The sequence below is a fragment of the Periplaneta americana genome, chromosome 13, assembly GCF_040183065.1.
Source record: "Periplaneta americana isolate PAMFEO1 chromosome 13, P.americana_PAMFEO1_priV1, whole genome shotgun sequence".
Taxonomy (NCBI): domain Eukaryota; kingdom Metazoa; phylum Arthropoda; class Insecta; order Blattodea; family Blattidae; genus Periplaneta; species Periplaneta americana.
This window is the reverse complement of record NC_091129.1, coordinates 108,298,094-108,322,797: the sequence shown is the minus strand read 5'-3', so window position 1 is coordinate 108,322,797 and position 24,704 is coordinate 108,298,094. Positions and strand designations below refer to the sequence as shown.

The 24,704-nt window shown below is 35.8% G+C and overlaps 1 protein-coding gene across 3 annotated transcripts in view; it reads left to right on the top strand.

Annotated features, from left to right (window-relative positions):
- The first annotated feature begins 5,699 nt into the window (after positions 1 to 5,699).
- The window catches only part of LOC138712208 (acyl-CoA Delta-9 desaturase-like), a 39,595-nt gene continuing 20,590 nt past the window's right edge, over positions 5,700 to 24,704 (top strand). The window contains exons 1-2 of one of the 3 annotated variants that reach the window (XM_069843727.1): positions 5,700 to 5,793; positions 22,495 to 22,760. In XM_069843727.1, coding sequence (XP_069699828.1) covers positions 22,508 to 22,760 — 253 coding nt within the window. In that variant the 5' untranslated portion in view covers positions 5,700 to 5,793; positions 22,495 to 22,507. Of the gene's footprint in view, positions 5,794 to 13,776; positions 14,001 to 22,494; positions 22,761 to 24,704 lie in introns of those variants that run through there. The other 2 variants (XM_069843729.1, XM_069843730.1) reach the window with 2 other exon arrangements.

Below are 24,704 nucleotides of genomic sequence, written 5' to 3'. Positions count from 1 at the left end.
AGACTGTGATAATATTGTCTTCCTCCGACGAGTTTAGCGCTGGGACCTGATGTATTCTTGCCATCGGTACGGGTGGGGGGGGGGGGTTGCAGGTAGATTCTTTTGTTGCTACAGCCAAGCCGAGCCGAGCGGAGTGGGAAGTATTAATCATCCAAAAATATGCAGTCTTCAGTTTGTAGTAGTGTGTGAATATTTCATATACATATTGTTTACCTAGGCCTATATAGTTTTGTTATTAATATATTAAATATATTGTTCCAATTTTTGCTCAAACGTCTCCTTGATGTTAGCTATGTTAATATTATATGAATTACTAATGTTAAATATTTCACTGTTACAAGTCATATTTAAGGAAACATGCTGCGGAAAAGTTTTTGGTTTTATTTATTCATTTTAGAATGTGTGTGATTGGTATCGTGAAAAACAGATTCCTATAATGGCATGCGAAAATCATTTGATGGTAATATCTTAAAATACAAATCAAGTAGTTTTACTTCTCAAGTGAGTTCAGCAGTACAGTATATTTAAATTGATTACTTTACTAATTTAATTCAATTCTACTAATCACTAAATTTTATAGTATGATTCTTCTTTTCATTTATATTATTGTAGTTGTATTATGATTTTTATTTTTATTTATTTTATGGTATTTGTATTTCTGTTGGTGTGATGGCCTTAACTTCACCAGAATAAATAAATAAATAAATAAATAAATAAATAAATAAATAAATAATACAATTTTCTACAATTCTCTATCTCGCCAAAAATACGTTACAAAACTAATAGGCATACTGCTCTCGTAAATTGGGCGAATGTTTTCAGTATGATTGTACTTCCTTACAGACTGCCGCTGTCACTGTTCCCTCCCACTCCAGTACCGCGCTAGACTAGTCGGAACCGCATTCCTCTCAGCACTAAACTCCTCAGAGGATGACAGTAGTACAACGTTCAGTTATAGGTGGTTTTCTTTCCCAGTAGTGTCAATGCAGTACAAAGAAGCACTTGTGTAAAGTTTCGTTTTGTCTTTATCATAATACCGAAGAATAAAAACGTAAACATTGAAAAACTGAAACATAGGCTATTGCAAGTAAGTTCGGGGGTGATATCTTGTTTACGCGGAGAAAGGATTATATGTAAATTATCCAATTGAGAGGTACAAGGTGCGAGTAAATGACATTTAGAATGGGACTGCAGTTCTGAAAAACATAAAGACATGCTCGCAATCAAGATTCCATTGGATTTACAAAGATGCACGAATGAATCTTTCTGCAGGGATTTTGTAAATTAACATACGATCCTTTAAACTAACCGTTCCAAACGACCTCTGTCATTCAGGTAAATAATCAGACAACTGTCCAAATCGTGCTACGCCCAATCAAAGGCATCGATATTTCAAGAAACAAAAAGTAATTGTTTGCAGATGACCAGATTATAATAGCAGACTTTCAGAATAAATTGTAAAGATAATATATAAATTAATAAAAAGTGGTTTAACAATTTATACTTCGATGTACAAATCAATGGTTTTCAAAGGACGGGGCAAATTAGATGTAAAATTGCAATAAAAATAATTGAGCAAATAAAAACTTTAACTACCTTCGAAGAACAATTCCATACCAAAAAAAAAAATTCTAAAACCATCACAAATTCAGAAACATGCCGGATTGAAACTCTACAACACTGAGACTATACCTACGCTCTTATATGATGTGTGAGATGAGGCAATAAGAGAACAAGATAAATCCAAGATAAAGGCACAAGAGAAGACTTTTTTTTTAGAAAAGCTACAAAATATATAGCAAGATTGCAAATCAAGTCAAGGCTATAGTTTGACTCACACATTCATCGAATGAACAGAAGCAGATTACAATATTAATTTAGTAACACCAGCCCTTGGACGAGGAAGTCAAGGTCGACCTGCCTTGGTTTTTCAGAACCGACGCATGCATCGGTTCAGAAAAATCAAGGCTTTAGATGTAATACTCGGAGCAAGTCCCTGCAAACGGAAAGCATCGTGTTGTAGATAGAGCCAAAACGGGACTATGTAGTCTGGTCTTGGTAGAGGATTGAAGTCGAAGAATATGATGGATGGGAAAACATCTATCATACGGGAATGGTTATTTGAGAGTTGCTGATATGTTATAAAAAGTGAATCCGATACAACGTTAATAAATATTAATTTATATCCGAAAATATACCTATCTATAAAATACAATAATATATAAATCAATGAATGAATGAATTAATTAAAAATATATAAATAAATAAACAAGCAAAGCAAATAAATAAATGCATAAGTAAGTAATTGAATGAGTGAGTAAATGAATATTACCTTAAAATCTCCAGCACTATCCTTAGTATTTTCGCTGTCTTGTAGGTGTTCTTGTAGTTGTATTGCATTTCTGGTAGTGGTAAATAAATAAATAAATAAATGAGTAGGTAAGTAAATAAGTAAATAAATAAATATTTACTCTGTCAAAAGTACTGAGACGTGAAAGTTTTGTGACATAATGTCTTACCGATATGCGGAATCTTGGATTTTCGTCACAACAACAGACCACGTTATACTGTTTTCTGCTTTCTGTAGACTTAAACACAATTTACAAAGTGTACTTGTAAACAATTGCAAGGTGAACTGAATTTTAACAAACCTCTGTCCCTACAATTTAGATGAAATACGTGTGAGTTTACATTGGTCCTAATTTATTGTATTTTTTTCTATTTTAATTATTGTTTTCTGTTTTAATTATTGTTCTCTCTCTCTCTCTTTAACAAGTCCTATGGCTTTAACTCTTTTATGGACAAATAAAAATGAAATGAAATGAGCACACTTTGTAAAATAACTATTTATGCGCAATATTCAGTATTGAGAATGATAAATGCATACGTAATTCCAAAGACAAATAGTTTAACATATTATGATGCAGTGCATATCTTTAAGAACATGCTAGAAAACTGGTTAAATCAGAATTATATTGAAAAACATTTAACTTACTGATTTTAATGACAACGTCACACTGAGAGAAGCATTTTCTACCTATTTATGAAACTTGTATGATAATCTGTCATACCTGGTATGATACAGCAATTAAATAAAACTCTGAGACTGTGTATTTTCTACCTTGTTACATAGATAAAAGGTGCAGCTTGTTGGTAATATATTCCATTACGCAAACATACCAACTAATAGCAGCAGAAAAAACCGGTTGCGAAGTAACGAGTCAATTCAGTATTCTTAAAAACACTGCCTGATGGATCGCATCTTATAGCTGCTTACACTGCCTACTCAATAAAAGTACCGCATTCTTTTAATGTGACAAATGCCGACGAGGCGGCCATATTTACTCCAGAGGAGACTCAGTACAAGGCAAGACTTGCATTGAAACACAGGTTTCTAGCGTGATATTTCATTGCTATCTTGAAGAATGTCATACGAGTAATATTTATAATTGAAAATATCAAGGTGGGCAAAAGGGGACTTTGGAAAACATTCCAAACTGTTATAATACTGGCAACAAAAACAATTCTTGATATTCAAGAAAGTTGTCTTAATAAAGCGAACTTTAAATATCTTATGCTGGACAGATGCACGCAGGATGTGTTAGAAAATTTATTTTCTACTGTCCGTTCCAGAAATTCAATCCAGGAAGCAAAAGAATTCAAAACTGCATTACGATTAATATCGATTTCTCAGTTTCTCTCACGAACGAAACATAGAAGTTAATTGCGCAGTTTGCGATTCTGAGCAATTAGTTGAGTTTCTAGGTACAGATGTAAGTAAACCTCAAACAGAAAGGCTAGTGAAGATGACTGTGAGCAAAAGGAAATTGATATAAATTACTATTGTTGGGATCAGTTTTGTTCAAAATGAAACAAAATAAGTCATATGGTATTTGTGAACACTATTTTGTATCTCTAATCATTGATAACAGGAATGAATCTATAAATTTTAATAGCACATTAGTGACTTTCAAGTCATGCAAGGAAATGTCGGTTGTATGTCCTTGCAAATCTATGTTTGATATAATTAATCCTAAATGCAGAAAAATGTTTCGGAAACAAACGTGAAACGTTGGTAGAGAATGAGTTGACATTATTTTGACGTCTTTATTCATTAACACTTCAACTCATACGTTCCCAACTTGTCATAATATTTTTGAAAAAGTCTTAACACTAGGATTCGAGACTTGGGACCCGATACAATAAGTTTACTGTGCATGTACTATAGGTTGTTGACTCGCTGCATTTAGTGAAAGGTGGAGGTGTGTTGAGGTAACAGTTGCTATTTAGAGTACAGTAAGGTAGTATGGGGAAACACACATATCTACATTCTGAAAGTAAATATAGCCTACATTACACAATGACAATGCCAAAAGAATGTGAAAAGCATTTATTCTCCTGTCTTTTATAAGCATTTGTGTTTAATTATACACAGTGTTAATGGTGGAAATAAACACGTAGCAATTTTAATTTCTTCATTTATCCTATTGGTCGTATTTAGGAAGTGCAGTTACAGTACCGAATTGTAATGTACTACAAGATACATTCTCAGTGTCTCAAATGTATTTACATTCGGTTATCTGCCAAACAAAGTTTGTACTGTGAAAAGCTGCGCTCTACGTCGCATGACGTGATAAGAACAACACGAAAAAACCAAACATCATTGCAGTCTCTAAGAGACAGTCCTTTATTCTCGGGTGACTCTATGTCCACTAATTTGCTCTTCATGTTACACAATGTTCCATATCCGTTATTTTTACATAAAATTGATTTCCACTCCTGTTTTACACGTTCAGTAACCGGTGTGTCATTTCCTCAACTAATTTGAGCCCTTCCGGCATCTCTTGCTCTGACTTTTCTAGCCATGTAACAGTTTCAGACACAGTTTGAAAATGGGTTTGTATGAAAACCAAATTATTCGTCAGCGAATTTCATATTCTGAATTTTCTTTTCGGATGTTTTTCACTTGAATTTGTTATTATATCCAAGTAGGCTACATTACATGGTATTCCTTGTTTTCTGATTACATCAGTGAACTCAAAATACGGAGAATTCAACATTTCACTAATAATTTGAAAGTGTTAAATTTGAGGACTGCAAGTTTTTTTTCGTTTTTAATGAATGTGTGTTAAATACAGTCTCAATCCACAAATATTGTCTATTGGCCATACCGCACCTTTACCAGAATCCAACGTACCTTTAATGTTAATTATTTGGAAAGTAATATTCATAGTGATATTCATATATTCCAAAATAATTGTAGTTTAAAAAATTTCCATTAATCTCCGCCAAGAATAAAGTCAATCTTCAACAATCTCCGCTGATACCAATATTAAAAACACAAATGATAGAATTAATCTCCATAAATACCTGCCCCTACATATAGCCTATCAATAAAAATAAATCATAAAAATGCACATATCAGCTTACGGCTCCCCACCATAGAATTTATTACCATTGTAATACTTTATTATTATTATTATTATTATTATTATTATTATTATTATTATTAGTTTTATTTTTATTGATTCCATTTTGCGTAAAATGATTTGGCACTAATCTATTCAATTACGTCAAAGCCTCGCCAATTGCGTAGTGTCTGCAAGTTTTTTACTTTTCATTAATGAGGCCTCTACAATCTAGCCTTCTCTTTCTTCAAACTCCAATGTTCTAGCCACCTTGACCAGTTTTTTAATCAAAATGATTGGTCTTCTGGTTTAGCGTTTACTTGAATCCTGCCTGAGCGAGGTTGACATTTAGTCTGCTACAAGAACCTGCTACAGTAGGTGCACGGTAAGTGTTGTGCAGTATATTCTCACAATAATATTTCTTATATTGGTTACTAAATTCACAGTCTGATGTGGTCTCCCTGAATTCCCTAAGATTATACTCGGGGGTTTTATTTAATTCGTAGCTTATCCTTTCCTACTCAATTTATAACCGTCAATTTCGTCAGTATTTTGTGTCCATCAAATGTGCCTATTCAAGATATCTGTGTAAATATTGGCTTAAAAATTTTACAAAAATTGACCTACAACATGGTTTGCGTAGCCTACACTGTATGCATATAAATACAGACAATCTCAAAATTCGTGAACACAGAATATGTCGTGTGAAGTCTGGATGAAAATAGAGACGAACATGTTAATGGCAAAATTTGTTCGAAGAATTTTTAATTGCACAACGTGGGAATACTGTATTTTGAAGATACAGATAGTCTAGTTGTTACTCCTATGATCCTGGCTATCCATACGGTGCTTTAAAAACAATGTTTCATAATTCAAATCACCTAATTTATTTATTTTATTTTAGTTCTATTTATATAGCCTAGAATAGTATACTTGGCTCGGAAACATGACGGCCTCTCTTCTTGGAATTGGTAATCCCTCATAAACCCCCATCCTCTACTCAACCCCCAGCCGCGTGGCAGAAATACAATAGATCCCAGCATTGCCAAATCTAGCAGTCATTGCCTCTATCTGTTGGGTTTCACCCGTTCTCAGTGTCTTTGTCGACGTGTTGTTTTATACCGTTGTGCGCTTGAATATGTCTAATTTATTCCGGCCATGATTAATGAGTGTTGGAGCAGATGATCCGCAGCCAGGCCTCCTGATACACCTGAAGATCCAGGACCATCACGACAAGAACAACAAATAACACCGTCGAAGAAAACAGAGTATCTTATTTGCAGAGGAGCGTAGCTAAGAAAACAAAGTGTTAGAATTGTGTCTAACGTTAGAAATTCTATCCATAAAGTAATAGAAAGTTCAGGCAGTTTAATAAATATAAATCTTAATCACTTAACATCGGACGCAACCGGCGGAGTTGGATATATGGGCATAGAAATTAAGAATTACGGTTCACCAACTAAAGAGAAAATAAACAAATTAAAACAGAATTCGGTAAGATAGACGATTTTATACGTGAATTACTTCGCCGAACAGTATGTGAACAGTACGCGAAAGAGATATCGCCAACAGCAACACCGTCCTTAGCAACCTAAATAATAACATTATTCACAGCAGTGCTTAAAAGTTTTCTAACTTACAGCAGTGAATTAAATGTTTTTAAATCACTCTCTACATGACAACCAACATATTAGCAATAGTAAAATGAATGTATATGAACTTCTTCGCCAACACATTACAAAGAAAAGCCCTACAATTTAAAATTAAATGTACATACCAGTAATGAATAAAATATTGTATAGCACACTAGAGTAAACAGATTTTATGCGTACGTGGAAATTATCACCCAAGGCGAAGTAGATAAAATCTAACTTTACTCTTTTGTACTATACATTCTATAACTATTCAATGATCACAGTTTCAGAAAATTTTACCAGCGCAACATTCTTAATTAAGTACAAAATTCTGGAACTTCAATAACATGAGAATTTAACACTTATTATAGAAGTCTACATTTTTTTGTTTATTTAGGCAAAACATGTTAGTGAAAATATAAATATAAAGTGTTTTTAAAATAAGTTTGTTCAATTTTATACCAATTTTGTTTTAGTAATTATAAATTAAGGTATATTTACAAAGATAATATAGTCTTTCTGAAAATCGCGGTTTCACGGAGCACAGTTTGAAAAACGTTCGCAAATCACAATGACTTCAAGAATTGGCAACTCGGCTAAGGGTTTATCCCTTGCGCGTGCCTGCAGTTAACTGCTGAAGGGTATGAGGGAAGGTCGTCATGTTTTCGTGCGAAGTATAGTATATTCCTTCAGAACTTCGCAATAAATTGTTTTCCATCCATTTATTCTTACTTAATTGCTCGTTAGTTACAATGATAAACAGATTAAACTTTACATTGCAGTAGACAGTTTATATTGTGCAGTGTTGCTCAATTGGGCAATTAAAGATTCCCCGGACGAAATTTGTCACTAATATTTTCGTCTCCATTGTCATCCGGGATTCACACGATGCAGGTTTGTGCGTGCATTTCGGGACATTCTGTATATTGGACGAACTGATTGCAGAGAGAACTCAGTGACAACCCTGCTCTCGGTCAAGCCGCCCTCAGGCTCAGGCCCATGTGTTGCAAAAACGTCAGCTCTATAGCTTCAGCAGATTTCGAGAAAATAATTTAATATTCTGATGATAGGAATTGCGCACCAATATCACCTTAATGCGATAAGAATTTTGTTATGTATTATTGTATGTATGTATTTATTTACACTGCAAGTGGGCAAGCACCCAGTGGCAGTGGTATATACAATATTAACAATACACAATAAAATGATAAGCAATACACAATAAAATTTACAATACACAATACAATTTTACAACACATATACAATTTTATACACAATACAATAAGAATACACAATACAATTTAACACAATAATAATAAAACATAAATAAAATACCTAATTTTACAATACAACCTACATAATTATGTATAGGTCCTACATAAGTTTCAATAGTCTTTCACTTTACTCTCATCTCATTTCCTATAGTGGCACTATGACGCATTTCACTGACACTTTAGCACACATTTCACTGATACTCTGTAACACATTTCATTGACACTATAGAACACATTTCATTGACGCTATAAATTATCACTGATCGGAACTGTTCACTGCACTGTAAAACCATAACTTCACTGACTCACCTCGCTTCACTGATACAACAGTTCAAATAAGTCAAATAATTACATCCTTATGCATACTTATAAACAGAACTACATTTAAACTAAACAGTTCTAGTCTAAGGCCCTCTTACACACTATTTTTAAATAATTTACAATTCAAACCAGGAAGTAAACTCGTCAGGCTAGATAAATACATGTCACCTTAAAAAATTAAATGTTGAATGTCACCTTAATTTTAATTTGCACTTCATACACAACTTTTTAAGTTATTCTTGAATCTCCTTAAGGAAGGACAGCCCTCAAAGGCCGCTGCAGGTAGATCATTCCAATCATTTATAGTTCTATTTAAAAATGAGAATTTACCTACATCCGTTTTCTGTTTCCTACATTTGATTTTAAAATCATGATCGTTCCTACCATAGTACTTTGGCTTTTCTAACCGAGCCGTTATGTCTACCCATGCTTTCTGACCTAGATGTGCTCTATACAATGATGTTATTCTAGTTTTCCTACGTCTGTTTTCCAAAGTTTCCCATTTAAGTTCTTTTATCGTATCGTTTCCATCTTCTCTTTTACCTTTAACAAATTTAGCTGCCCTATACAGGATTCTTTCTAAGGAATTTATCTGATATATTCTATAGGGATCCCAACATGTAGTTCCGTATTCCATTAACGGTCGCACTAACGTTAGATATGCTATTTCCCTCGATTTGGGGCTAGCTTTTCTCAAGATTCTCATAATAAAGTGAAGTGCCCTCCATGCTTTACCCGTAACATTATCAATATGCGCTCCCCAAGAAAGTTTGGAGTTTAAATACACTCCTAGGTATTTACAACATTGTTCTTGCGGAATTACAACACCACTGAATTCGTAATTAAGACTAGTTTCCTCTCGGGTTTTACAAAATGTTATAGATTTACTTTTAGAACCATTTATTTTCATCCCATGCTTTAACGCCCAGTTATAAATTTTATTCAAGTCTGTTTGAATAGCATCTACATCTGAATTAATTGTAATCTTTCTATAGATAATGCAGTCGTCTGCAAATAGCCTCACATTTGATGTAATATTCTGGCATAGGTCATTTACGTATATTATAAAGAGTAATGGACCCAGAACGCTGCCCTGTGGCACCCCTGAACTTATATTTCCAATTTCCGATATTTCATGACCTACTCTAACTCTCTGGGTTCTACCTTTTAAGAATTCTCGGATCCATAGCACCACTCTTTTATCTATTCCTAGCCTACTTAACTTATCTATTAATATGTCATGTGGCACCAAATCAAATGCTTCCGAAAAATCAATCACAACTGCATCGATTCTTCCGCCTCTATCTACAGATCCTGAATCAGCGACGTAATTTGACTATCACATGAGAAGCCTTCCCTAAAACCATGCTGGCGGTTGTAAAACCAGTCTTTCGCATTTAGAACATGACGAATATAATCCGATATCAAATGCTCCATGACTTTACATACGACAGATGTAAGGCTAATCGGTCTGTAGTTTCCGACATCTAATTTATTTCCACCTTTATGTATGGGTACCACTATAGCTGATTTCCAGTCACATGGAATAGCTGCATTGTTTATGGAAACATGAAATATACGCATTAAGTATGGAATTATGGCCTCGGAACCTAATTTAAGAATCTGTAGCAATACTATCTGGTTCTCGAGACTTCCGATTTTTTAATTTCGTTAGTCTCTCTCTAACCCCTTTGGAAGTTATTTTGAAAGTCGAATTTGGTTCACATTCACGGTCTGTGACACAACCACTCCTATCAGCGGGATTATTATTATTATTATTATTATTATTATTATTATTATTATTATTATTATTATTATTATTGAAAACCGAAATGAAATAGGAATTTAATAAGTCGGCCTTTTCTTTGTCATCAGTTATACTTTCTCCGTTCTGATTTCGTAAAAGCACTACTCCTTCATGTTTTCCTTTTCTCCTGCGTACATAATTATAAAACTGTCTCCAATTGTTACTTTCATCTTCTTTTAAAATAATTTTTAGAAAATTTTCCTGAGCTAACCTTTTTTCACACTCAAGTTTCTTAATTAATTCGACATATTTTTCCCAATGCTCATGGCTTCGTTTACGTTTACTAAATGCGCGCCTTGTCTTTTTCTTTAAGTAGCGAATATAATTAGTGTAATATTCTGGGTCCGGATTTTTCTTAATTATTTTAGAAGGTACACATTTTACTAATGCCTCGAAAATTATACTCTTAAATTTATGCCACACATTTTCCATATTTCCTTCAGTCCTTAGAAAGTCATCATGCTTTTGTCGTAGAAACGTTTGTAATTCATGGACATCGGTTTTGTTGAAATTCCAGACAGACAGTGGACTTGACCTCGGATTTACTGTTTTCCCAGAAGATTTCTAATAAGACGCTATTGTGATCACTTATTTTATGAAGACTTTCAGAGTTGACAAAGAGAGAGACAGGTCTTAGTAGGTAAACATCTAAGAGGGCATTGTCACGCGTCAGACCATTTACTACGTCTACCTGCGTGAAATCTTTACGCCAGATCAATTCATTAACAAGGGTCTGTGCATCTGAATTTGTACCTGAAATCCCGTTCCAGTTAATTTTCGGAAGGTTTAGATCCCCAGCAATTACTACGTTTCGGTCTTCTGATACTGTATACTTTATTTTTTTTTCATGGAGTGCAGTTTCATAGAAAGGACTTTGCCGACAGACCTTCTACTGCCCCCTACTAATTGGTTGTCATAAATAAATGTCTATGACGGAAATCTTGTCTTCTCTTGTTAGTAACCAATCACAACCCTCGTTCAGAAGAATTGACAGGTGCCCGTCAAATCCACGTGGAGGCAGAGTTGCCGCATCGTTTCCGAATTACAAGAATCCCGTCAGTTTCACTGCATAATTTCGAAGGTCATCAGGATTGTGACAACTGTGCAATGTTGGGATTAGGGGACAGGATGGAATTGTCAGAGCTGTTGTGGAGAAAGTCATAAATCTGTAAATGGGTGTTCAAAGGAACCACCGAACTGCACTCCTTGAAATAAAATAAGGTATATTAAGATATTCATTTAGTTTGTGCAAAGTTAAATTGTTTAATTCACTGGGTGGTCTGTAACATGCTATTACATTTAAGGTTTCCCGCCCATTTCTTATCTGAACATTCAATATTTCAACTTCCTCTTGTATCCACAGAAGATTGCTACTTATTTCTATCTTAGTACAAACGAAAACTCCCCCTCCCTTTTCACTTCTATCCTTTCTGAAGACTCTATAATCCGACCTAAAAATTTCCGAGTCATTTATGTCTTCCCTAAGCCATGATTCCGTCCCAATTATTACATCTGGATTATAAACATCGACCAAGTTCCAAAACGGAATAAGTTTATTTTTAATACTAAGTTTATTTCTAATACTGATTATTAGTTACAGTTAAAACATATACAGTACCTAGGCAACTTTGCTTTGTACTATGATATTGTTTTGATTAGTTTATTGATTACTTTTATAAGGCTAAAGATACCATCAATATCAATTCCAACTTATCATGTTATACTCAGTCTCTTTCTTTGAGATATCACTTTCTTTATGAATGATGTGTTTCATTCACTTAGTACAGTATAATTGTACTACTATGGAATTTATGTGAATATTCTTTCTTAACTCTTTATTATGTTATTAACGTTTAAAACACAACACAGTATTAAGAAATTGGTGTAGTACTGTTGTTTTACAGATAATATAGACAATATCAAACAGAAAGCAGCCAAATGAAAATAACGACATAAAATTTCACGTTCCGTTTGAAGTTTGTACACCACTGTTTTCTTAATCCAAAGCTGCTTATTCATATACATAATCCTTCCTCCTTCCATACCTAGCGTTTGATGCCCGCGCCCGACGTCAAGGTCAGAAAAATGTGCTTTCTTTGACATCACTGGTCTAAACGAACATGGCATTTATGTTTAGAAATGGTATCAAGACGAAGAAATTTAAATTACTGGTAACTTCGTAACTGCTCATTAAAACTGGAAATCGGTTTGCTTTTTAGACATGTTAGCCTTGAAATTGTCTTTGTTCACCACTAATAAAAGGACTGGTACTAACTGGTTCTACATTTTTATGATTACTGATTTATCGCCCTTGAGAAATGAGTATGTTTGACATAAAATTACAATTCCAGAAGAGTAAACGAATATCTTTATGTAGCGCATTAGTTACTTGAGTTGAAATTGAGATGTAAATGCCAGTTTGTCTTATAAGCTAGTGGAACGATTTGAATAATTTTTTTACACAGCATACAGACATAATTTAATTTTGGTAACCAGAATTATTTTCTTATGTTAGTCCGGGAATATTAAAATATGAAATATTGGATTAATTACATTAATTTTCGAATTTAAAAAGATCACATCTTATTCCCAGAATAAATTATGAAAATGATTTTAATTGCCAAAATTAAATGATGTCTGAAAGCTGTGTAAAAAACATCATTCAAATCCTTCTACTAATTTATGAGAAAAATAGACACATATGTCTGTGTTTTCAACTTTTTCACGAAATTATTGTTCCAAAGCTGAAATTAATTAACACATCGATAAGATTTTATATTCATCAATCAAATATTGTGTATTTCCAGCTGTATTACAACCATCCAACCACCTTCAATGTCGTCAAATGCTTGCTTTTCCAATCGTTCGGTAATTATTTAAAACTGTACATCGAATTCTAAAGGACGAGTCAAACCTAAGTGATGCGCACTTCTGCCATCTTTCGGCACTAGAGTCTAGCAAACAGATAACCTTCTTAGCGAATTATTTATTTAAGGAAATAAAGAGAATCTTATTTGAATTTCAGAGCAGTTGCTCAAAATGTCCTCCACTGCATTCTAGTAAGAATGGTACCAGCGACGAGATAACGCGATAGGACTGCACTACTACGCCAAAACGTAATTTTATGTTAAACATAAAAACAAAAAGAACTATAGTTATACGAGGCGCATTCAGAAAGTAAGTTTTCCTATTAAAAAACAAAGAACACAAAATTTCAGGAAAACATTTATTGGCAACAGGTACAGCAATGTTTCAGCTATTTTTCAACATAGCCACATTCAGAATTGAGACACTTGTATCGTGGGATCAACTTTTGTATCCCTCTGTCGTAGAACTCTGCCGCCTGTGAATGGAACCAGCGTGTGACAGACGTTTTCAGCTCTTCGTCGTTGCCAAAACGCTCACCGGAGGAGAGAAAACGTGAAAATCGCTGGGAGCAAGATCAGGACTGTAGGGTGGATGATCAAACAACTCCCAGCCAAATTCCGTCAAAACAGCTGCTGTGCGCCGAGCCGTATGTGGACGAGCATTGTCATGGAGGAGCACAACACCTGCAGTAAGCATTCCACGCCTCTTGTTTTGAATGGCACGTCGCAATTTTCGCAGTGTTTTACAGTAACGGTCAGCGTTCACTGTTTCACCTCTTGGAAGGAAGTCAATGAGCAGAATGCCCTTCCTGTCCCAGAACACCGTGCACATCACTTTCCGTACCGACAGCGTCTGTTTGAATTTCGTCCTGACCGGAGATACACTATGCCGCCCGTGCATTGACTGCTGCTTGGTTTCCGGGGTGAAGTGCGAAATCCAAGTCTCATCGCCCATAACGATCCTGTCGGAGAACTCGTCGCCGTCATCGTGATACCGTTGCAGAAATGTCAGTGCTGCTCCTAAACGTTGCATTTTGTGTTCGGGTGTCAGGTTTTTCGGCACCCACCTGGCACACACTTTTTTGAACAGCAGGTGCTTAGTGACAATTTCATGCAACATGGATCGCGATATCTGCGGAAAATGGCTGCTCAGCGTGAAGCGACGGTTCTCCATGATGCACTGCCGCACCAGCTCAACACGATCATCATTGATGAAGGACGGTCGCCCACTGCGCTCTTCGTCATGGACACTTTGACGACTTTCGGAAAACTGCCTACACCAGCGACGCACCATCTGCTTACTCATGATGTTCGGCCCATAGACCTGACAGAGCTGCCGATGAATTTCAATTGGCGCAATGCTTTGTGCATTAAAGAACTTTATCACCGACCGAACCTCGCAGGCGGCGCTACTGGCACCAGGCGGGACCTGTCCGGGTGGCATATGATTGATACGTCATAGATCTGTTACGCATGCACAATTGACATGGCTAATTACGTTTACTTTCAAGGGGAAAAATCGGGAAACTTACTTTCTGGAAGCGCCTCTTACATCCTATGTAATACGGCAACGGCTCTCAAACGTTCGTATTTCGCGCTCCCTTTTTTGCCTTGAATAATTCTGCGCCCCCACCCCATAATATAACATAAAAAGATAGCTGACAATAACCCAATACGCGGGAATTTAAACTCGATTGGCAACACTGCTATCGGTCCCGGACTAGAATTGGGTAATAAATCAATTTGACAGTACAGCTACCGGCCTATCGCTGCAAGAACAACAACTGATAGATGCTTTCTTCAAGTAGCTCAGAAAAATAAAATTTTGTTATTAAGTCTTTACCAAATTTCTGGAGTGAACCGTCTTGTAATTATTCTCTTATTAAAGCAAAAGCGCCTCGGATACTGTTATCTTTTCCCCACTTCTTACCTTTGCGAAATTGGTTTTTCAGCTATAGCTGCTTTAAAATCTAAATATAGAAACAAACTTCAAACAGAAATAAATCAGAGTGACTATCTGGAATATAAAACCAAACCTGGACAAGCTGTGTACTTCAAAGCACGTACGTATTAGACATTACTATTAGATCTATGCCTTAGAAATGTTTTATTGCAATGCTTTCGTTTTGATTATAGTTTTAATTCAAAATTTAAATTTGAAATAAGTTCGCCGAGTTAGCTCTGTGGTAGCGCGTCTGACTCCAGTCTAGACTGCCCGGGTTCGATTCGAGAGATGGTAGTGCACAACTTGTAATCACTAAATTGTGCACCAATAAGTCTGGATTAAATTCCAAATCTCTCCGCAGTCCGTATGAAGAGAAGGCATACTGTATGTCACTGTTGACAGTAATTCGTCCGTCGGACGGGGACGTTAAGCCTGGCGACCCTCTTGGTGCTATTGACAGGAGCAGGCTACGTGCCGGCACCGGGTTTCCCTTTCTCCCTTTCTCACCTTCATCATCATCCTTACCCATTCTCTACACTACAATTGCACACTCAACCTAGTGCACGACACAACTCTTCACAGATAGCTACATATCATATACAGCGTGGCCCGCCGAAGTGGTGTACAGATTGAAAATTGATCACAGTCTTGCCATTTATGCGTAACATGCGGAACCCGAATCACGCAAGTGAAGTGGGTAGGCATTAGATACATACACACATTAGCATTGAAGCTTTAAAATGTGGAATAAGTCAAAATTTTACAAGATTACAATTTTTTGGCGAGATGAAGTGAATAGTTAAACATTGTATTCAATCGCTCAATGTACTTTGGCCCAGGACTAATTTACTGTAAGTCTCAAAATGAGAATTTTAGTTGTTTTATTTTGTGTACACCACGAGTAGCTATGTTATTGGAAATAAATTAGCGGATAATTTAAAAGAAATTATTTTTATGATAAATAATGACGACTTTTTCGAGGATCACCTTTCCACCGCATTATATCCGAATGTTCGCTGTATCAGCTTCGCTCTACTTGGAATATTCCATCAGTTATGTTCGTACACAAATTTAATTTCACGAAATAATGCTACTGTTTACCTCTTTTAATACTTTGTATGTGGTTAAAGTTTAAATACACGGCACTCAAGATATTTATTAATAATTTTCTTGCCTTCTCCTTAGTTCTTATTTCTGTCACCAGGTGCGCAAGAGGACAGAAAAGTTATTTTATTCACCGCCAAGGGCGCAAAATGAGTCCATCAAAGTCAAATGAGCGAAATGGTGTTTTTGTTCAGGGAAATAGTCATCTTATATGAAAACACTTGTCTTTTTTTACACTAGTATTTTCCTTGGACCAAAAATACAAAATATATGGGGTAAAAATTACACTTTTAAACTACTAATATGTCGATATCATGTCACACACAATATGATCGGCACCGTACTAAGCAGGGGCGTAACTAACGATGCGGGGGAGCCCATGGACGCAAGGGGGCCGGAAAAACCGTTCTATGTTATACCTGAAGGCATTATTTCGATTATGAATAACATTCGTATTTGCATTCCAAAGGTAGGCCTATTCTTACAACAGTTGTGCTTCTTTCAACAATTACTTTCTCAAGTTGCAATATATATTTTTTTTCTTTCTGATGTCGCAACGTTTCTTTCTTCACCCCCTTCTTATACGGAGGAGGAACCCGAAGTCTTACACAGCAGATAGAGACTTATTGTGCTTACCACTCCTATTCTGTTAATGATTGGGTAATCGAACTACCGCGCTCTAGTACAAGTATAGCACGCTGCATCGTGAACTTAACCCGTGCTATGGAATTGATTATGATGATGATATGAATCAATGATGGCGAAATGAGTCCGAGGTCCAACGCCGAATTTTACCCAGCAATTCTGCATCAATCGGTTGAGGGAAAACCCCGGAAGAAAGCCTAACCAGGTAAGTTGCCCCAACCAGGATTTGAACCCGGCCCCGTTCCTTTCACGATCAGACGTGCTAACCGCTACTCCACAGCGATGAACATGTCACAACGTTAATCCCCACCTCGCTTCTCCAACACTTGTTCAACCCTATTTCTGTCCTCGTGTTGCACGAACACTGCATGGGTCATAATTTAAATTTAATTCTGAATGATTCCGTTAGTGACATTTCAGAAATGACTCATTCCACGTCAAATCGCACAGCAATAAAACACGACCTTCTCGTAAATGGTCGAATTTTTTTTTCATGAATTCTAGACATCAAACAAGGAGACCCATATTGTTTTATTTTCACAATTATTAATTATTTGTGTAGTTATGACTATTTGAAATTATGCAAATTATGCGCGTACTATTACAAAAACTCACTTGGAACTCTGTATCTACATATAATTGAGATTTGCGGTTTGGCGCATTTGAAAGACTAAATACAATACTTTTTATTACTTTAGGGTTATCACAAATAAATTTAAAATTTGGCCTAATTTTTTAATCATTTATTTTTCAAAGCAAATTTACTATATTATGTAGCCAAGTTAAAAATCTGAAAAAAATATATATATATATATATATATATATATATATATATATATATATATAGACTTGTTCCCTGATGTATTATCTGTAAACTACTGCATTTAGAAATGTGGGATCTGCAACAATTTATTTTCCGGAGGCATGCACGCGTTCGCGATCCCCAGCTAATGAACTGCTTGTGGCTCTGGGCTAGAAAGCTGCCCACGTTGCATATACGCCACACTACAATACAAATGCATTCATTCATCAAATGATTAATACCTTAAGGAACAGTAAATATCTTATCTAAAGTTATTTTATTATTGTCAGCTCAGCTCAGAGGGGGAGCCCTTCACAATGCTGTATGTTTATACTATAATATAGCCAAGTGTTTAACGATAGTAAGGCTGGGTATGGCAGTAAACTTTATGACAGTAAACAGATGGCAGGAGACAAAATGTAGAAGAGAAAAATAATCAGTCAGGGTTTGAATTTCATGGAGTGGCGTGACTTTTATACAACATTAATGACAGCAAAGATCGCGTAATATATAAAAAAGTGTTTAAATCCATTTGACCTTCCTAATCACGCTTTTAAAAAGAAAAATACACTAAGACGCGTAAGTCGCGATTTATTGATAAAGCTCAATTTAAAGGAGTCTTTGAATGTGCGAATATGTGATTCTTTCCGTAAAAAATCTATCAACTTCCGGATAGGTCAGGTGAAATTGTATGTGAAGTCAGTAGTTCTTGTGATATTAATAAACATGAATCAAATGAAAGTGCGGACAGAGAAAGTGATTATGCCAGTTCTTCTTCTGGCAGTTATATGGATACAGCGCTAGAAATCAGTAATATTGAGGAATTAAACAAGAGTTTGATGTCAATAGAATCCCTTATCAAGAAAAGAAAACTACAACAAAAACGATACCCCGTCAAAAGTTTCAAAAAGTAAAAGGTTCCCTAGCAAGTAAAGTTTTTCATGTAGAAGATGCATCGTCATCCCTTCAAAAGTCGGCCATATTTTATTTTTACGGAATGCAAAGAAAATGTACAACCTGAAAATTAAATAGTTATTGCAGACTTTTCTGAAAATCATTCATTTGTAATATAAGATTCAGTGCAAGGTGTGCATTGGAACAAATGCCAAGCCACAATGCATCCTTTCGTAGTATATTTCAAAGAAGATACAGAAATTCGTCACAAAAGTATTGTTGTCATCTCAGAAAGCATAAAACATGACACCGATTCCTTTCACTTTTTTCAATTCGAAGCAATCAATTTCTTAAACCAAGAATTCAACGATATGAAAAAAATCATCTACTTTTCCGATGGATCAAGTCACAATACAAAAACAAAAAGAATTTTAAAAATAATTGCTTACATGAAGAAAATTACGGAATTAACACCGAATGACACTTCTTTGCAACGTCGCATGGTAAAGGTCCATGTGATGATGGCATTGGAGGAACTTTAAAAGACTTGCCACGAGAGCCAGCCTATACAAGTTCCTATAATAACACAAAAAAACTGTTTGATTGGTCACAAAAAACTTTTCTAACGTGTCATTTATATTTTGTCCATTGAATAAGCACAAAAACCACACTGAAAATTTGCAGACCAGATACCACAATCTGAAACCAATAACTGGTACATTAAAATTACATTCTTTCACTCCGTGGTCAGAAATTGAAGATTTAGTGAAACAATTTTCTTTCGAGAAAGAAAGTAGACGAATGAAAATTTAAAGTGTAGTGTGAATGAAAACAAACGTTTAAAAAGCATAATGTACAAATATTTGAAGATATAACAAGTAAATTAGCAGTGTTTTCTCGAGTGACTTGATTCATACTGGGTGTAATGTTGCAACGTTCACTCGATCATCCACCGCCGATAAACCTCCCAGCGCGCTTCAACGCTTCCCGTCCACTGCTGCTGCACTGACCGCTACACATTGTTTCGTAAGTAATTAAATTTCCATTAAACTATTGGAGATCCCATTGTGATTTTTTTTTTGGAGTTATTAAGAATACTTCAGTGCACCTAGTAGGCACTTGTTTAGATTTTTAATACGGCTATTTCACATTGATATCTAACTTTTAAAAATTGAATCATAAAATAATATTTGTAATAATTATATTAAAATTAGTTAGTAAATATTTAACAAAAGACAGTACTTTAAGCTTTTAAATGCATTTTTCAAAAAAAATTTTAACATCAATATCCTCAGAAATATGACGCTTTAAATGTTGCATTGTGCGACATTTTTAACGAATTTTAGCATGCAATATTTTAAAAACATGTGGACTTAGGAGGAAATAAAAACACTCTTGTTGGTTTATTAGACCCATAGAGTTGGTAAAAAAAATATAAACGCAATCAGAAATATGAAGGTCAAAATTTGTATAATTGTGTGCGATTTGACGTGGAATGACTCAAATAAGGGACTTTTACACAACTGAGAGCAAGTTCGTGTGTTTTAGTGAAAGTTTATCGCTATGGCAGAAATTCTATAGTGCCTTGGATAATGGGATAACCAAATGCACAATAAAAAGCTCTGTCCTACGAGATGGTCTTCACGATCTGATAGTTTATTCGCGTTGAAAAGTGGGGTTTTCAGGTGATGATATACCGTGAGAATATAATTCTGTCCTGCGACAAATCTTCCGAAAAAAAAAAATACAGCTCTCGCATTGAAAAAGGAACTCAGTTCTTTTGACTTTGTAGTTATATTCGTGTTCCGGTGTAAGATATTACAGTGTATCAGTATTGTTCCAAAATATTTACAAGAAAAGTCCATTGATTTATTGACGGCCACAACACTGTTAAAACAAGCCCAAAATTTTATAGAGTTGAGTCAGAAATTTTCGAGTACTACTGCTTTAAAGGAAGCGAAGGAAATATAAAATTCCTCCAAAACAGACCCTGTTTCCAAAACAACACAACGCCATGTTAAGAAGTTCTTTGATGAATTGGCTGTTGGCGAACGATTACACAATGCAGAAGAAAGGTTCCGAGTAGGCCTATTTGTTTTTAATGTTTATCTGGACATCATGACTCGGCAGCTTAAAGTACGCTTTGAAAGCATGAACGATATCTCAGCTAAATTCTCGCTCCTTCTGTCTTAAAAAACTCAGCACCTTAATTGAAAACGAAATGATCGAAAAAGCCAACATAGACCTGACTTCCGAATATTGTGCTACATATTATTTATCTCCTACTTTTCCTCAACAGCATGATTACTTTTCGATCCATGATGATGGAAGAGATTCGTAAACTTTCAACAATAAAGGAACTGGCCGAATTATTAATTGTAGAAAATCATGCTTTGCCAGCAGTGTTCCTGATCTGTGTACTGCTGTGTTCAGATAACTTGGCCAGTGTTATGCGCGAACATTTGAGTAGGGGTGATGTGGAGTGAGTCAGTTTCTCAGCGTACTCAAGTGAGGCAAGAAGGGGAAGGAGGAGAACTGCATGCATGCTGATGTAAGTTATAGCTATGTTGAAGAACATTGGTCACGTACTTGCACTCCATGGGCGAACTCACAATAAAGTAAACTACAATATCTTTGTTTCTATTACGGTACTAATGTTTTTGCAATAGTTAGTATACTACGCACTTGCACAAGGAAAGGAAGTGAACTCTACAGGAGCTGCATTGTGACTATATAATCCATATACTTCTTTTCTTCCTTATCAGTACCAAAGACTTGTCTGGTTTATTGCGCAGAATGTTATGATCAGCCAAACTATTAAATACAGTTGTAGGCTAGAGTTCTCACTTTCCTCACTTCACCGATCAACGATCAGCAACGATCCTAGCAACGACCGAGAGCTCATTCGGTAAGCTGAAACTAATATAGACTTACCTGCGTAGTACAACGTCACAGATGAGATTTAGTTCATTATCTGTACTCACCATTGAAAGTGAAGAAAACAGTAATATTGACGTCAATAAAGTTGCCATTAAGTTCCTGTCGACGAAATAACGATGCTTTGGAGAATTGTGAGACAAGTCCGTTGTTATTATTTGGTAAGTTCAAATTCACCACTGAAATAAAATGGCATTTATAGTTGCGAAAATACATTGTTAATACAACACAACTACTTTGGGCGTGGTTGCGGGGGGGGGCATGCTTTCTTAGTTACGCTACTGGTACTAAGACAAATTACCTTTAAAAAACTTTGCCCTTCGGACTCTAGTCGACGCATCTTGCGCCCCTAGCGGTGGAAAAGAGGAAGGCGTCGAAACGTTTCTTACACCTTCCGTAGTAGAAAAGAGGAACATTGAAATGCGGAAGGAAGATGAAGTGCCGTATATTCAAACATTTCCTTATAGGTGTACAATGTACATACATCTACTCTGGCTAGGATCTTTTTTTTTTTATTTTATTGGGTTATTTTACGACGCTGTATCAACATCTAGGTTATTTAGCGTCTGAATGATATGAAGGTGATAATGCCGGTGAAATGAGTCCGGGGTCCAGCACCGAAAGTTACCCAGCATTTGCTCGTATTGGGTTGAGGGAAAACTCCGGGAAAAACCTCAACCAGATAACTTGCCCCGACCGGGATTCGAACCCGGGCCACCTGGTTTCGCAGCCAGACGCGCTGACCGTTACTCCACAGGTGTGGACTCTAGGATCTTACTTCTGACTTTTTCTATAAAAACTAATTAAATTTTGATAGTTGGCATTCCTTGTTTATATTTAAATATATTTTTTGTAGGTTACTGTTAACAATGAGGGGATCGAACACAACCGTTGTGACAACAGAAACACGGACTAGCGAGGAATTTATGGCAGCTGTCTGTAATGGAACCGACAAGAAACCTGTGATGAATGGAACAGGGAAGTCGATCAGCGACAAGACACTAGGATACAAGCCTGACATTGTGTGGAAGAACGTATCATTCTATCTTTACGTCCATTCAGCCGCCGTCTATGCTTGCTATCTGTGTTTTACCAAAACCAAAGTCAACACAATCATCTTCGGTAAGAAATTAACTTTTCCCCAAAGGTTTATAAATATATACCTCGTAATGAATTTGCAGATATATACCTCGTATTGAATTTGCAGATATATACCTCGTATTGAATTTGCAGATATATACCTCGTATTGAATTTGCAGATATATACCTCGTATTGAATTTGCAGATATATACCTCGTAATGAATTTGCAGATATATACCTCGTATTGAATTTGCAGATATATACCTCGTATTGAATTTGCAGAGATACCTCGTATTAAATTTGCAGATGTATGCCTCGTATTGAATATGCAGATGTATACCTCGTATTGAATTTGCAGAGATACCTCGTGTTGAATTTGCAGATGTATACAGCGTATTGAATTTGCAGATGTATACATCGTATTGAATTTGCAGAGATACCTCGTTCGTATTGAATTTGCAGATGTATACCTCGTATTGAATTTGCAGATGTATACCTCGTATTGAATTTGCAGAGATACCTCGTATTGAATTTTCAGAGATACCTCGTATTGAATTTGCAGATGTATACCTCGTATTGAATTTGCAGAGATACCTCGTTCGTATTGAATTTGCAGATGTATACCTCGTATTGAATTTGCAGAGATACCTCGTTCGTATTGAATTTGCAGATGTATACCTCGTATTGAATTTGCAGAGATACCTCGTATTGAATTTGCAGATGTATACCTTGTATTGAATTTGCAGACATACCTCGTATTAAATTTGCAGATGTATACCTCGTATTGAATTTGCAGAGATACCTCGTATTGAATTTGCAGATGTATGCCTCGTATTGAATTTGCAGATGTATACCTCATATTGAATTTGCAGAGATACCTCGTTCGTATTAAATTTGCAGATGTATACCTCGTATTGAATTTGCAGAGATACCTCGTATTGAATTTGCAGATGTATACCTCGTATTGAATTTGCAGATGTATACCTCGTATTGAATTTGCAGAGATACCTCGTATTGAATTTGCAGATGTATACCTCGTATTGAATTTGCAGTTGTATACCTCGTATTGAATTTGCAGAGATACCTCGTATTGAATTTGCAGATGTATACCTTGTATTGAATTTGCAGACATACATCGTATTAAATTTGCAGATATATACCTCGTATTGAATTTGCAGAGATACCTCGCATTGAATTTGTAGATATATACCTCGTATTGAATTTGCAGAGATACCTCGTATTAAATTTGCAGATGTATACCTCGTATTGAATTTGCAGAGATATCTCGTATTGAATTTGCAGATGTATACCTCGTATTGAATTTGCAGACATACCTCGTATTAAATTTGCAGATGTATACCTCGTATTAAATTTGCAGATGTATACCTCGTATTGAATTTGCAGATGTATGCCTCGTATTGAATTTGCAGAGATATCTCGTATTAAATTTGCAGATGTATGCCTCGTATTGAATTTGCAGAGATACCTCATATTGAATTTGCAGATGTATACCTCGTATTGAATTTGCAGAGATATCTCGTACAGAATTACTGAATTTACACAGATACCTCGCAGTGAAGTTGCAGAGCAGGCAGAGCGTATCGGCGTGCTATCCATCTTTTTAGAGTCAGCAGTGGCTCCGAAACTGAATATTTAAATCCTTTCGGCCGACCGACGGGGAAACACAGACATCAGTGACTTAAAAACGTTCATAGTAGTTCGATTCTCTTCACGTATACTAAAAAATTTCGTATAGCCTATTTATTCCTGAAGTTACCAATGAAAGACACTAGACCACTTTCGTAGAGAGGATGACTGTTCATTCTCATAATTTACAATTTAGCCAACGAATTGCAATGAACAATTCATTCCTGACATGACTCTGCTGAGGAAGCATGAGAAATTTCTGTCGGTGTGCTCGGCATCTCAGAAGAAATCCTTCTGTCAGCCAGCAGTTATTTCCGTGTTTTATATAGACCATGCTT